At 52.9% G+C, this 14,974-nt stretch overlaps 5 protein-coding genes across 5 annotated transcripts; 3 read left to right on the forward strand and 2 right to left on the reverse strand.

Moving 5' to 3' along the window:
* Positions 1-920: 920 nt before the first annotated feature.
* Positions 921-3,753, forward strand: INS49_007817 (uncharacterized protein; the record flags this gene model as incomplete). Its single annotated transcript, XM_043168564.1, has 7 exons — positions 921-1,454; positions 1,526-1,609; positions 1,732-2,360; positions 2,413-2,569; positions 2,648-2,936; positions 3,025-3,442; positions 3,513-3,753. The coding sequence occupies 7 exons, from the start codon at positions 921-923 to the stop codon at positions 3,751-3,753; spliced, it is 2,352 nt and encodes a 783-aa protein (XP_043026244.1).
* Positions 3,754-5,430: 1,677 nt separating this feature from the next.
* INS49_007818 (uncharacterized protein) lies at positions 5,431-6,078 on the forward strand (the record flags this gene model as incomplete). Its single annotated transcript, XM_043168565.1, has 1 exon — positions 5,431-6,078. One exon carries the CDS (start codon positions 5,431-5,433, stop codon positions 6,076-6,078), a length of 648 nt encoding a protein of 215 aa, XP_043026245.1.
* Positions 6,079-6,195: 117 nt separating this feature from the next.
* On the reverse strand, positions 6,196-7,381 carry INS49_007819 (uncharacterized protein; the record flags this gene model as incomplete). Its single annotated transcript, XM_043168566.1, has 2 exons — positions 6,196-7,120; positions 7,191-7,381. The coding sequence occupies 2 exons, from the start codon at positions 7,379-7,381 to the stop codon at positions 6,196-6,198; spliced, it is 1,116 nt and encodes a 371-aa protein (XP_043026246.1).
* Positions 7,382-8,681: 1,300 nt separating this feature from the next.
* Positions 8,682-9,311, forward strand: INS49_007820 (uncharacterized protein; the record flags this gene model as incomplete). The annotated part of the gene is made up of 1 exon (XM_043168567.1): positions 8,682-9,311. One exon carries the CDS (start codon positions 8,682-8,684, stop codon positions 9,309-9,311), a length of 630 nt encoding a protein of 209 aa, XP_043026247.1.
* Positions 9,312-9,660: 349 nt separating this feature from the next.
* INS49_007821 (uncharacterized protein) lies at positions 9,661-14,312 on the reverse strand (the record flags this gene model as incomplete). Its single annotated transcript, XM_043168568.1, has 5 exons — positions 9,661-9,768; positions 9,950-10,694; positions 11,728-12,188; positions 12,741-13,114; positions 13,184-14,312. 5 exons carry the CDS (start codon positions 14,310-14,312, stop codon positions 9,661-9,663), a joined length of 2,817 nt encoding a protein of 938 aa, XP_043026248.1.
* Positions 14,313-14,974: the final 662 nt, after the last annotated feature.

The raw sequence follows: 14,974 nt of genomic DNA on the forward strand, positions 1-14,974 counted from the left end.
ATCTGTCCTTCAGCTGCTGAGGGGTTCACCTAGAATCTCATTCTGCGAGGGTCCTGCCCATCCTAGTTGATTCCATAGAAGCATCTCAGCATCGAATGCTGACACCCTGGCCTAACTACATTCAAGTTGGTTGCACCTCCAAAACTAACAGCATCCAAACATCCTCGAGTATCACCAGACAACACATTACACCAACAACTGCCTGCTGCAATCAATCATTCATAATTTTCTGGTACGATATTGCGCGACTACTTATGACCAGATGACGGCCTCATATTGTGCAGCCAGCCACGAATTGATCATTCTGTTGCCGGGAGCCAAGGGGCTGATATTGGACCTCTCAGACCACAATCGCGGTCTCTCATCACACATTTCACTTTCTATCCTTCAACTTGCGTTGCCAGCCTTAGGTCGACTACTTGAGAAATAAGCTTACCTGTGGAGTTCTTCACCGGGAATACCACTCGGCCTGGCCATGAGGCCATGTGAAACATGGGTTGGTCAGGCCTTGGCCCACGAGGCCACCATGGCAGTGGTTTCTGGCTGTATTTCTCAGCGACCACGGTGGGAAGGACGCGTCTCTTGACGAAACGGAATTTAAAGGACGGATCGGTTGTAAAGTATAAATGGTGCCCAAACCCATCGCCACACAACCGAACCTAGCATAAAGATATGCGCATCTGTGCACTGATTCGGATTCTCCTCACGTGCTTCCAACCAAGCTTTTTTAAACTTTTCTTTTACACTGATACCACACAGACTGCCCCGGTGGTTGTCTGTATATTGACCTCCATTCATTGCTAGAGGCTCTCCTGTGTCTCGAACTCCGGACCTAATAGCATCCCCTGGAGCCGTCTTCTTTCAGAGTCTCTCTGCCGGACCAACACCCCCTCCGAAAAACTTTACCAAAGAAGGGCAAGATGCCGGTCACTGGCGCGCCAAAAGTTAGACGTGCCGCTGATCCGAGAGCACACGCGGCCGCACCGCCCGCCAGGAGCGATACTCCCGGTACGAGCGGCGCTCGCGTCCCGAGCGGCAGTCTCGCCAAGAGCAGTCCTGCTGCCACGAGCAACCCTGCCGCCACGAGCAGTCCTGCCGCCAAGAGCAATCCTGCCAACAAAGGCAATCCTGTCGTCAAGAGCAGTCCTGTCGTCAAGAGCAGTCCTGCCGCTAGGAGCGAGGCTTCCGTTCAGAGCAGGACTACTGTTCAGAGCAACACTACCGGTCAGAGGAACGCTACAGGTCAGAGTAACACTACCGGTCAGAGCGGCAATCACGTTAAGAGCGACACTCCCGTTCGCAAGTTCGAGGATATCGAGAAGGATGCAATTGAGTCTGTAAAACAACTGAAGATAGAGGCCAAGAATTCCTACAAAACGAACTGCGATGAATGCAAGAGCGTTAAAAAAAGCAAGGAATTTCGATATGGCGGCCGGTTCCTTCACAATAGAGAGGTGTGTATTCCCGGGTTTCGGAGGCATGACAGATCAAGAGCATAGATTTTTTACTGACATGATTTCTCTAGCATTTCGAGCATCTGAGCCTCTTCAAGGTGGCGCAGCAGGCCCCGAAGGGAGCTCACCTCCATATCCATCTCAATGCCTGCTTGGTAAGCGCTTCATATGCCTCACCTCCATCTCTGCGTTGTCTTGAAGCGTGATAAGAGCAGTTTAGATATTTTCGGGGATCAGGTTGGAATCTCATTACTGACTTGTGGCGCCATTATAACAGGAACCTGCATTCCTCCTAGAGCTCGCCGCTTCCGAAGAGCTCAAGAACAACATGTACATCTCCGTAAACCTCCAAGATGCGGGCAAAGTTCAAAAAATGCGGAACAAGCGCAGCGAAGCAAAGAAAAAGGCAGATGAAGCAAGGGAAAAGGCAGATAAAGAAAAGAAAAAAGCAGAGGAAAGAGGACTACCTGCCCCTGCCCCCGCTCCTATCCCTAACGACAAGGTCGAGAATGAGTACCCAGAGCCGCTTACGGACGCCAATATCGACAAGGCGAAATTCCAATTTCACTTCCTGCCGTACGGGTGGGACAGCCTCCACACGCGCAGTCTTTTTGATCCCAAATATCATGGCCGTATCGAACCCACGGAGAAGGCCGAGGACAAGACCTACGACGTGATGAAGTTCACCCATTTCCTTAGAGCCTTTGATACACATATCCACAAGGACAGTGACCCGAATCGCAGGAACGCGAAGGGCGAATATGTTCCGGGCTACAAAGGTCGCCGGCCCGAAGTTCGTTGCATGGACTGGCTAATCAAGAGGCTGGTCTTCCAGGAGGGTGAGGTGGTGTTCACGGAGGACCAGGATGAAAAGGCCAAGAAGGCTGAACCTGCGGCTATCGAAAGGTATGTGACCAGGTTTGTCATGGAATTTTTGTTTTGATACTGATGGGCACAGGCAATGGGCCATGTTCAATACGCGCACCCAGATGATGAAGGGCCTCTTCCTGGCCGAGACTGCGTACCGCGAGTATCTCCGAGCACTTTTTTCGTCGTTTGAAAAAGACAAAATTCAGTACGCCGAACTGCGTCCGAACTTCATGGCGGCAAATTCGGTAAGCTCCATCGTCTTGCCAAGGATAGCTATCTGCCGTAGTGGTGCTGCGTTGCTAAGTAGACTGACTTTATAACAGGTTATTCGCACCTCAAAGGAGTACCGGAAATCAATTAAGAAAGATGCAAAAGATCCCGGGGACTTCTCATTTGACCCTACGAAAACGATGAACAACAGGGCGATCATGGATATGATCATTGGAGAATTCAACAGATGGCGGAAAGCAAACCCCGGGGCAACCTTTAAGTCTATGAAAGTTATCATGTGCACACCTCGGTCCCGTGGGTACCCGATCAAATTCATCGAGGCCACTATGCAAGAGTGCCTCGACATGAAGCAGGAGGAAAAGTACAAGAACTGGATTGCCGGTAAGCTGAACCACCACCCTTGCCCTCACAAAACAAGCCGCCAAAGTCTCTCATGCACCAAAACGGAATGGAACTGACTCGTCTGAAGGCTTTGACTTCGTCGGTCCCGAGTTTGAGGGCCGCACCCTCGAAGAACTCGCTCCCCAGTTTGACAAGTTCAAGGAACCTTACAAGAAAGCCGAGCTGAAGTTCATCCTCCACTGCGGCGAGAGCGTCTATGACAAGCCCACTATTGACAAGCCTAAGAAAGGCGACCGTTGGGAGGGCAACCTGAAGTGGGCCTTGGACAATCTGGAACCCCATCGGCTCGCGCACGGCTACGCGATCAAGAACGCCAATCTCAGCCAGCAAGCCATGGCGAAGCTGCGGAAGTGCGGTATCGAGACCTGCCCGAGCTCGAACGAGATCCTGGGGCTGGCTTATGATGCGAGATATGCGGCAGTGTATTCGCTCAGGAGTATGGATATCCCTTGCTCGGTGTCGTGTGATAATCCGACTTTGTTCAAGTAAGTAACCGATCTCCATGCACTTGGGCCAATCATGGGCGAGTAGTTCGTGGCTGACGATCAACTGCAGTTCAACTCTTTCCCACGAGTTCTACCAAGTCATGGTGGGCAAGGACGACTTCGGGCTTGAGGACTGGAAGGAGCTCATGACGGACAGCCTCGAGCATTCTGTGTGGAATGGTAAGGACAATGGTAAGGACGACACAGTCAGAAAAATGGTGCGGGCTGAATGGGAGGCTCGATGGAAAGAGTTCGTGAAGTGGATTGTAGCTACCTACCCCCCCAAAAAGGGGTCCAAGACATCATCATAAGGGATAGAAAAGTGTCGATAGGTAGACATCTGGACACAAAGATTAGCGCAGCGCAAAGGAACTTGGAGAATTGTATACAGCTTTAGAAGACTTATGCTCACCAATGACCACTATCTTCTGGTCATGACAATTTGCTATTCCCACTTCTATCTGACAATCTCAGACCGCCTCTTATGATGCTCGTCAAGCACCGCAGTACTCGCCTCCTGTTCCGTAAGGCCCCTATAGCAATCCCGCTCCTTGTGCGTCCCCTCCTCACAAATGTGCTTCTTCCCATCAACGTGATCCCCCATCTTAGTGTACACTGACAATCATACCTCATACAATTCAGCCCAAGCGAGCATAACGATGTAATTCTCAATAAGCAATCACTTCTCCAGAAACGACCAGTGCTATTTCGGGTTTAATAAGGATATCGAAGAGCTGCTCCTAGTTACGCGATGTATCTGAGAAGGATGACACCAGAGTCGATTATGCCAAAGTCGGTTGTTGTGAGTAGTAATGAGAAGAGAGTTGGAGTTCGGAGCGACGCCGATGTGCGTTCGCGGGCCAACCCGACCCTAATTGTTACCCAAGCACACCAACTGGTTGTCCGACTCGGCGAAACGTCGGAAGAGTTCATGAACTGCATCACGTTTGCCGCCAGGTTAACGAATTCCTCCAATGCTCGGATGATTCTACTGGAAACTACCGCTACTAGGGATAGAGCGGTAGGTGGTAGGTGGTAGGATCTTTAGATTGGCTGTAGTTCTGGCGGTTGCGGTGTGACATTTGTGTACATGAGCAGATCGTAATGAGCCACTGATTGTACTCGGTTATGGAGTTCTTCAAGTTCTGGGAACGTAAGGGAATGAGAATCACACACGAGCGATGCACAACACTATCGACGCTCGGCCTTCCACCTACGGCATTGTAGTTGAATTGCCCATACTCTCTCATGGATCAGGTCGGGGCTGGATAACGACGGCCGCCACAAGAACTAGAGACGGATTCCCACCAAAGTCAATCACGCGGATCAGAACATTTGGAATGAAACCAGATGAAAATTTGAAAATACACACCAAAAAAAGGCCTCGGGTTTGTGTCTATCTGATATTCGCAAAAGCTATGATCAGCTTCATGATGACGCTGTTGAGCCGGCACAGATGTGGGGACCCCAAATGATGGTCCTCAACTTCAGCGTTATGTTCAGCGTCATCTGCAGCGTCATATTTCAAATGCATCTGCCATGTCTATCAAAAGGCGCATACAATACATTTAAATGTATATAAATGTAGAAAATGTAGAAAGCTTTCAAGTTCATTAAAAAATAGCAGTATAGTCCCAGTCCATAGAACGGCAGATCGCATCAACAGAAAGACATGGACCGTCCTCAGCAACGAGTGGCCAAACTTGCCAACGGCCTCTTGTTGGAATATACTGACAAGCGAGAATCAAACAGACCCACTGGATTCAATGGTATCATTGTACTGCTTCATGGGTTCCCTCAGACAGCGTACCAATTTCGCCATGTCTTGCAGCCTTTGGCAGAAGAAGGGTGAGGTATCCCTCATTTACACATCCAATGCCCGTGAAACAACCAGCTCAAGACAAGCACACAGGTATCGTGTCATTGCCCCCAACTATAGACGAGCGGGACGCTCCTCAAAGCCAGCCACGGGATATACCAAATCAATCATGGCCGACGACATCATCCAGCTCCTGGACGCCCTCGGCATCAGGTCAAAGGTCCACCTCGTCGGCCACGACATAGGCGGCATGGTCGCCTGGGCCATCGCCGCGCGCCACCCGGACCGCGTCCTCACCGTCAACTGGGGCGAGTGCCCCCTTCCCGGGACGTCGGCCCACCAGCAGGACCGCACCGGCCGCGCCGTCGACCAGTTCCACTTCATCTTCCACTGCGTGCGCGACCTGCCCGAGGCCCTTATCGCGGGGCGGGAGGAGGTCTACCTGAGCCACTTCTTCAACAAGCTCGCGTTCAACACGGCGGCCATTGGGTCGGAGGATCTGGACCATTATGTGAGGGCGTACTCGCAGCCTGGAGCTATGCGGTGTGCCCTTGAGGTATACCGGGCGTTCTTGGAAGATGCGGAAGAGAATTGGGAGTGGATCAGGACTCATGGGAAGTGCAAGGTACCTGCTATCTGTCTGAGTGGGGAGGAAAGCGCGCATTGTGGGCAGGCGAGGCAGATGCTTGCTGGGGTGCATGAAGCCGGGACGTTTGAGGTGGCGACGGTGCCTAGGGCGGGTCATTACCTGGCTGAGGAGAATCCGGATGGCTTTGTGGACAAGACAGTGGCTTTTATCGTGAAACACCGGAGATAATTCAAGTTCTCTCAATAATACGCAGTGCATTGGGCACAAATTCCAGAAGCAAGTGAAGCAGTTCATGGCAGGAGAGGCTTTGACAAGAGGGTTCAGGTGAGTAAGTTACGGACAGACCTAACTCCAGGCAGACTTGTGTAGCCAATCCCCCAAAATCTTCTGGTAAGCCTCGGTCTTCACCTGGGCATCCCGGAATGCCTCCTCGCTGCCATGAAAACCTACCGGCTCAAGATCAAATCCATGAATCTGATCAGGGATGAGCAACCACTGCACTTCTTCGCCATCACCGTCGAGGTGCCGGAATGCGAAGCGTTCATCATCCATGATCAGCTCTCCCGGTGCGCCTGGCTCTTCTTGGCCGACCTTGACGTCTGCAGATGGCTCCGGTCGGTGGGCGAGCACGCTGGCCATGCGCCACGCCTCGTGAGCCAAACGATCGAGTTCCGCCGCGACGATGAAGACCTTCCTCGGGAGGTGCTCGCGCGGTGCAAAAATTGGGGACAGCAGAGGGTCTCTCAGAGGCTGACCGTAGGGCAGGTAGCCCCACCCGAAAAATCGGGAGACAGGTGATAGCATGTCAGTGGCATTGGCGCGCAGGCCGGAGCCAAGTGCGGGCTTGTAGTACCGCGTCGCTGCTTTCTTGTCGGGCTTTGTGGCGAGGTCGACCAGTGGGTATATCGGGCATACCGCCGACGGTTTGATAGTGTCCCGGATCGTTTCCAGCTGGCATACAGCGAGGGCGAGGTTCCCGCCCGATGAGAACCCACCCACTGCTACGCGATTCCTATCCAATGGGATGCTCTCGTCGTCGTACGCGGCCAGCATGAGCGCCTCGACATCATGAATAGCTGTGGGGAACGCGTAGGCGGGAGCCTTGCGGTAATCCAGTTCGACCACGGCGACGTTGTGCTTATCAGAAAAGGCGCGGTTCCACACGTCGTCGTCTTCTGGACATCCGAGGCAGAACCCTCCACCGTGGATGTTGAAGTAGCATGGCAGGCGCTCAGACGAAGAAAGGTCGCATGTGCTTGGAAAGAAAATGCTCGATCTCGATCAGCTGCAGATCCACGTGGGATTTGGGAACGGAATGGGACGTCTGGCCCACTTCGTACCGAACAGTGAGGGACGGGCGACAGCCATAGGACTTGACGAATGTTGGTGCGACGTCGGAGAGGGGATGGGTTGCCCATTGATACCACCGCCCTCCGGCAGCCAAGACCTGAATTAGCCGCGTCAAGAAACCATTGTACAAGGCTGTGGTAAAGGGCGCTGAAGGCTGCACCTCCTGCGCTTCGGAAGCCATTCTCTCCGCCCAAGTCCCTGTATGCTCTTGTTGTGGCGAGGTCTGCATGGGCACTTGTTCGGGCAGTGGTGGGAAATTGGGAAGAGACAGGACTAAGGCGCTAACACAGCCAATGGAGAACCCGACAGGTCTTCGGCCAACCCTGAGTTTGGGACTGGCTTTTACTAGTCTACAAACAGTAGGTCCAGAGCTGTGACCGAGAGGAGGGAAGGAACACTATCCATGTTCAACGGAGACGCATTGTTGCTTGGAGGAAATGTCCACCTTCGGGACACTCTGTTGACCTGCAATTTCTACTTTTTCAAGCATGCCACAATTTGACAATGTAGAATCCTTCGGCCCTTGCGGCTTTGCAATCAGTGGTTGGGTAAGTTGTGTGACTTGAAGAACAAATTTTGACGCGGCAACCAAGAGCAAGTCCTGCGAATGGGGTTCATGTCATAAACATATACTGCAACCCAGCCTGGTTGTCAGACTGACGTGTAATGTAGTGTAATGTCGACAAGCGAGTATGCCAGGACGAGGGCGTTGCATTTGGTTACCAGTAGTTACTGACCACAAAGGGCAATGAGAACACCAGATCATTACTCTTAAGGCCAAAAACCTGCAGGCTCGGGGTCCGAAATTGTCATCTCGCCAAAATGTCCCTCACCGGCATCGCAATTGGGTCTCTGAATCCCCCTATATCAGGCAGGATCGGCCGTCGCACAAACGCGTGCCGCAGCGGGGTACTGTGCCTCGAGTGTGGTACAAGTAAAGACGACTTGGACGACTTGGTGACTTCGAGCAACTCAGCTTTTCTCCCCTGATGCCTGGGCAAGTAAGCACCTGGCTCAATTCCCGCTCTAGTAGGGATGGCGGGTCGAACTCCTTCGCGAATCAAGCCGGCGTTCTGGGCGATAGCTTGGTCGTTGTGTCAGTTTGGGAGTGCTGTTGGCGAATTGACGACTAGTCTTTTGCCCAGGCAAACAGGCTACCCGCAAAGTGCCCCTGGGTTTCAGGGTCCTCCTCCATGGCGAACATGCTCCGGCCATGCCGACTATAATGGATGTCCACCCTGGGTTGGCGGGGGATGTTGTTCTCAGGGACTAGAGTGTCAGAGCGGCGGCGTTTGTGTTGCTGGCGCCACTACTTCTACCACCGCGACAGTACTATGCGATCAAGGGTGGTTCCCCTGTCCTTCGAGCCAAGGAGGTAGGTGCGCCCGTATCTTGGGACTCTAGAAAAGAAACTCACCATCGGTGTAGGAGGCTGTTGTCTAGGAGGGCAAATCTGCGGCTCGGGAGTCTGCACCGCATACATGTCATCGACGACAACAATCACCGGCACGGTAGCCAGCACTATTAGTTTGGAGGCTGTGTCCAGCCAAATCAGCCCAATAACCTCCATAGTGTCAACCACAATCGCTGCGACAGAAACAGTCCCTCAATTATCAAGAAACCTGTTTTTCACGGACGCCTCAAGCGACAGCTCAGCAGATGGTCAGGCCGGGGCCACCAGTACTGGAAGCAGTCCAACGGGAAGTCAAACAGGGGACAGCAGCGCTGGGGACACTTTAACAGCAGGCCAAATCGGAGGTATCAGTGCAGGGGCCGTCGTGGGCTTCTTGCTCCTGGTGGGACTGGGGTGGCTGCTGACGCGGCATCTGATCCGAATCTCGCGCTTCATGGACAAGTTCAACAATCATCCCCGTGACAAACCCGACCAGCCGGCTGCAACTGGAGGAGAGGAAGGCACAAAAGACTCAGAGTTGAAAATCCTGACCGATGGCAACACTGGCCATGAGCAACCGCTCGCTGAGTTGTCACCGCAGGAGAGGCCGCAGCTGCTCGAAGAGTGGGGAAGACACGGAAGCCGCGGGAATGAGCTCACTGGAAGCCAGGAGGCACATGGCATATCTGAGCTGGACGGTACTAGTGTATCTAGGTAGCGGAAACATAAAGGCAGCGTGGATAGTACTTAATAAGGCCCAAGATCTCGGTCTGCAGCTAGGAGTTGCAGGCCTTTATCAAATCGGGTGTGATGGGGGAAGGTCCAGGTACATACAGCTTGAACTGTCATGGTTGAGAGAGGAAGATGGGTCGAGATGGACATTGAACTAGTTGGCAATTTGACGACAGTACATAAAACTTGGTTTGATCCTACAATTATTCTCCTGCACCAGTCAACAACTACTGACAATGCATCCAGCTTGACTTCATCAACTCTTGCCTCTGCTAAATCCTGCCCTAGATATCCGTGTCTCCACCATCCCAGCAACTACAGAAGTCAGATGACAACTAGTTGTCCACTTTAATAATCCACAGGGTCATGATCCACACAGTCACCTTCACACTTCGCAAATGTCTGGAAGGGAGTTCTCGCACAACCACACGGCCCGTCTGCAGCTGCGGAAATGCCACAATAGTAACGACACCAATGCTCGCAGACTAGCCATCTTGATGGATTTTGATGGATCATCTGTAGGGTGGAACCTCCGCCCAAACTTCCAAACAAGTGTTTGTTGGGGTGGAATTTGAAACACATGTTGCCATGCTCGTCCTGGCCAGGCTGTACTTGGTTACTCACGACCCTGGGAAGGACGTGCGGTTGAATTTCGCCGCCGCCGCCGTATTCCATGATTTTCTTCAGATAGTCGAAAGCCGTATACCCCTCATTATTCCTCACGTGGAGCGCAGCCCCGTGCTCCTGCAGCAGTGCCATGATTGACTGGATGAGCCAGCCCCGGTCGCCGAAAGGGTTCCTGTCGCACACCGCAAAAAGTGGCTTGTCGAGGAGGAGTCTCAGGAAAGAAGTCATGGCGGTGTCGCCGTGCCTGTCGACCTCTGCTGGGCTGAAGCCAGCCTTGATGAGAGCGTGCAGCACACAGCAGATGATCTCATATATGATGGCCCCATATGTAATTTGGTACGCGGGCTGCGCGGCACGCAGTGCCCTATCCATGTACCTCCAGAACTCATTGAGAAATGCTGTTGGCCTCTGCGGATGCTGATTGATTCTGAACACTTGCAAGGCAGCCAGCACCTTGTGCCCAACATCATTCCGTGCGCCTCCCGGTATGATTGCGATTGTACACGCTTTGATGCTCTCTTGAATCAAGGTCTCTAAAGGTGTTTCCCTTCCCAGTTCTCTTCCGGCCATGATGTTGGCTCCTTTCCTGAAAAGTTTGGATTCCATGACGCTGATATAAGATCGAGCATCTTCACAGAAGTCCCATTTAATGAGCATCGTCAAGGGGGTACATCCTGTTGCATCGACGGCGTTAACGTTACTTTCTGTGCTTCTAGCCAGCAGGTAGTCCAAAAAGTCCATCCTGTCTCGTGGAAGACCCCGGGTTATCCGATCTTGAGCACACAGCGTGGAGCATCGTCACACGCATGGCTGAAGACTTTGTGTTCAAATCCGCACCGCTGTCCAGCAGTAACTTGGCAAGTCGGAATTGACCTTTCCTAGCAGCCCAAAGAGCCGGAGTGGCCAACTCAACAGGATTGACAGAAAAGGGACCCGAGAATGAAGTCCGGGGAGGGCAGGGTCCTTGGTTTTCTTTCTCTGCACCAAAATACAGGAGAAGTTTCACGACGTCATCTCGTTCCACGTTGTCGACGGTATTGGCGTTGCAGGCAATTAAGAGGGGTGTTAGATTTTCATGGTTCCGTTCCTCAATTCGCGCCGCGAATCCGTGACGGAGAAGGAATTCGATGAAGTCGTAATCAAGCCCATGGTGCCCAGGACGGTTAGACAGCGCTGTGTGGAGAGCATTCTCGGAAAGCCAGGTCCTAACGTTATTACCACTGAACACCTTCGCCATCCGATGCGCGCCGTGGGCGACCAGCAATTTGGCCGTTTTGTAGTTTCCGGAGCATATGGCAACATGGAGTGGTGTGTAGGCAACGATACAGTTTGTGGTAGGGCGGCCTGGCACGCTGGACGGCATCTTGCTTCTGGAACAAGTGCATACGTGGACAGATGTACTATCCAGATCAGCTCCGTGGCCAAGTAGACCCGCTGTGAGCAAAGTTCTGTCGTGAAGGGCCGCGACATGAAGCGGATGGTGCCATTGTCGGAATAATCGCAAGAAGGCAATTTTCACGGTTCGTTCGTCCATATCTGTCGGAGACATGTTTTCAGGAGAGGGCAAGTCATCCTTAAGCGGACCTGAGAGATATTCCAGGCTCGTTTCGTCATTCCCATCATCCGTCTCGTAGTCCGTCTCCCTGTCAGGAGTCAAAGTACTGAAGTAATGGTGCCAGAGACGCTGCAATTGAGCCGCATTTGGCAATGAGAAGCTGGGCGAAGAGAAACAGGCGTAGATCCAGTTCATAGTTGCCTGTGGTGGCTGAGCATACCGGCAAAAGATGACTCCGAGCTGTGCCCGGACAGCCCGATCAAGTTTTTGGGCTGTGTTGAGACCCCAGCCGGCTGGGCGAAAGATGTTCAGGCGCGGCTCATGGACAGCGCCCGCTGTCCACATCTCATTTGCGTTCGCGCCGTTTGCAAATGCGATCTTCACAGTCGCCGTTTGGTTCCGCCGCACAGCCCAGTGGAGAATGTGAAAGGTCCTGTTCTTGACGACAAGTTTGTAAAGCTCATCGTTGAGGTCGAAGCGCATGCTCTTGCTCGTTCTGGCAAGAGCAGATGCGTCAGCCTCTCGTCCCGCCGCAATAGAAAAGCGAACGATGGAGAAGAGAAGCTCGAGTGGGAGATCAGCTAGGCAGGGAGGAGCCCGTGTCTTCTCCCGGACTTCGTGCGGATCACCCTCGTTCGGCATTTCAGTGATGTTCCGTGTGCTCCTTTGGGTGACGGTGGCCTGGGATAAAGACTTGATCGTTTTGATCAGCGTGAAGAGAGCAGAATTTAGGTAATGGCGGAGTATCGTGTTGAGTATGATGATGAGCAGCTTAGACTTATTTTCTCGGAAGGATGCTGTAGCAATGTTTCGACAAAACGCCGTGATCAATTTGGTGCCTCAGCAATAGCAATTAGGTGGACTCTACATTGTGCGTGCGGAGCGCTACACTCGGTGGTTTGGCCACTAACAGACTCGAGACACGTTAGAGCATGTCAACTGACTTGACTAATGCTCGATGCTCACACCTTCAATTCTATTCCAATAATCACAGGAACAAATGATATGAAATTGTGAAGTTGGTTCTGTGTAGGTCTAAGGGGAGCTCACTGGTTCTAGCCGCTGTGACTAGTTCGAGCCCCTAACGAGACTATACCTGTCATTGGGGTTTACGCCTAGGAACGACCTCCAGTTAGTCCCGCCAACACAACCCCATGACTCGGCCAGCGCGGGATCTCCCTGTCCACTGTAAATTTCCACAGCTGGCCAGGGACACAAATCCAGAAACCGCACGTTTTCACTGGGGTCGACGGGCAAAGAGCTCGAGGCGTTGCCAGGATATGGACTCGCGGCGTGCAAAGTCTCAGGGACGGTTCCGTTCTCCACCCATGCGCGCAACTGATCCAGTGCATTTGTCGGGAGCACACCGGTGCCACCACTACAGTGGCCAACTCCAGGAGAGTAGAATTGTCGGTAGAAGTCTGCCGCAGACGGGTCCAACGCAAGAACCTTTTGATAGTAGAACATGGTGCCTTGTGGGGGGATGATTGGATCCGCTAGCCCGTGCCATGTGACGATCTTGCCTCCTCGACGATTGAAGCGATCAAGGTCCGGATTTCCTGTGCCGATGATGGATTCATACTCTAGGCGGCCTTGATGAGTTAAGTCTGAAATTTTGTCAGCACGTGCAATGGATGCAGTGACAAGTATTTGATATCTGCGGAACAGAGACTCACCTGCAAACTCTTGATATGACACATTCGCAGTGTCGAAAGCCACATCTCTGGCGAGGAAGTTGCGGACCCAGGAATCCGAGATTCCAAACGGCTGAGCGGTGTCATTGCCAGCAATATTTGGGGCAGCAGTCGAGAAGTTAGCCCCCTTGATCAAGCCATACCAAGATACTTGGCCCTCCGGCGTTTGAGGGCCTTGCCAGATCTTGTCGACGGCCGTCGCGGCTTTCTGGCTAAACGTCCGTGTGGAGCCATCTGCACCACATATGTGTGTTTGACCGACCAGGCTCTGGGCTTGGAACGCACAAAGTGCGGGTGCTGAGACAATACCGTCCACTAGGCCGTCGAGACCGTCGCAAGCCTTGATGACTGCGGCTGCTGCGAAGTCGAACTCGCAAGGCGGAGGCGTATATCCTTCGTTGTTTTCGACGATGAACGGCCACTCCTGGGCTAGGAGGAAGTCGTTCCAATGTATAGCAGGTGCGTTGGCGAGGATGCCATCGTAGTCATCTGGATAGTACTGCGCAAGACTGAGTCCCTGTCTTCCACCGGTGCTGCATCCGGTCCAGTAGGATCGTTCCACCAGCCGGTCATAGAAGCTCTCGCTTAGAGACTTCCCGATGACCGTCATGTCGTGTACGGAGAGCCGGGCGAAATCGAGGAGTAGGTGCTGGTTGACGTTGCCAGGTGAGGCTAGTGCCCACGACGAGGCATCTTTTGAAGACGCGGTGTCGGAGTGCCCAGCGTCCGTAGATCCAACAGAGTAGCCAAGAGCTGTTTGACTGGCACCCTGCTCAAACTTGCCTGCCCTATAGCCACCACCACCAATGCCTTGAAAGATTCCGTTCCACCCACTCAAAGGTAAGGCGTAAAAGTTGTTGACTAGGTCGCCGGTGCCAGGATGGGTGATACTAATGTTGACATTACAAACATCGTTGCCTGAAACCCCTTGCCAGTCTTGTACAATGCCGGCGATAATGGACGTGACTTGTGCCCCATAAACGACGGGCCTAGCGATAGCGTCGCTGTTGCATTTTTGAGCTGGATGCGCGACCGCGCCAACGGGGGAGGTGAAGACCGGTGCGAAAAAGAGTCCAAGTACAGGGACTACAGTTAGACCAAACATGACCATGGCTCTGATTCCAGAGAAATTCGACGGCGATGCTTGTTTACTGAGAGATTTGCCGGGCAGATCCACGAGATGTGTTTGGGGTGGAACTGCGGTCGAATCCTGCATCTGCCCCAGATTTCTACACAACCCAGGAAGACGGCGCGTGTCTGTAGATATCCTCTGCCCCTTCGTCACATCGTAGTGCTCCACCTGTGGATGTCGGATAGGGGCCCTCGGAAATGGGACTTGTGAGAAGCTGTTCTGACCGCCGTTTTTGACAATTGTACGCCGGCCTCCTGTGCCGTATTTCGCGCGTTCATCCCCAGATTAGTAATGGTGATCTTCCCCGCGTTTGGCTCTTGCATTGAGTGGCTGCGATCTCTCCACGATCACATAACCCGATTCAGGTTTTCCCCCGGACTTTTGACAGGAAGAGTGGATACGGAAAATGCAGACCCTCCCGGAAGACAACTTCGGTCCGGTTCAAAACTTGCCCACGGGATACGCACCTCTCTGACCGCCCCAAGCCAAGAGCCCCGGGGCCCGGGCATGCCGGGTGGATTCGAGTGTGTTCAAGACTGGGTCCCCAAGATAATGAAATGCGCCTTGACGTACGTTGCCAGTACAATTCCAAACATGTGGGCCCCTGTGCTTTTCCCTACTACTGGTTCATCTCGGGATAA

This window comes from Diaporthe citri (assembly GCF_014595645.1).
Source record: "Diaporthe citri strain NFHF-8-4 chromosome Unknown scaffold_3, whole genome shotgun sequence".
NCBI lineage: Eukaryota > Fungi > Ascomycota > Sordariomycetes > Diaporthales > Diaporthaceae > Diaporthe > Diaporthe citri.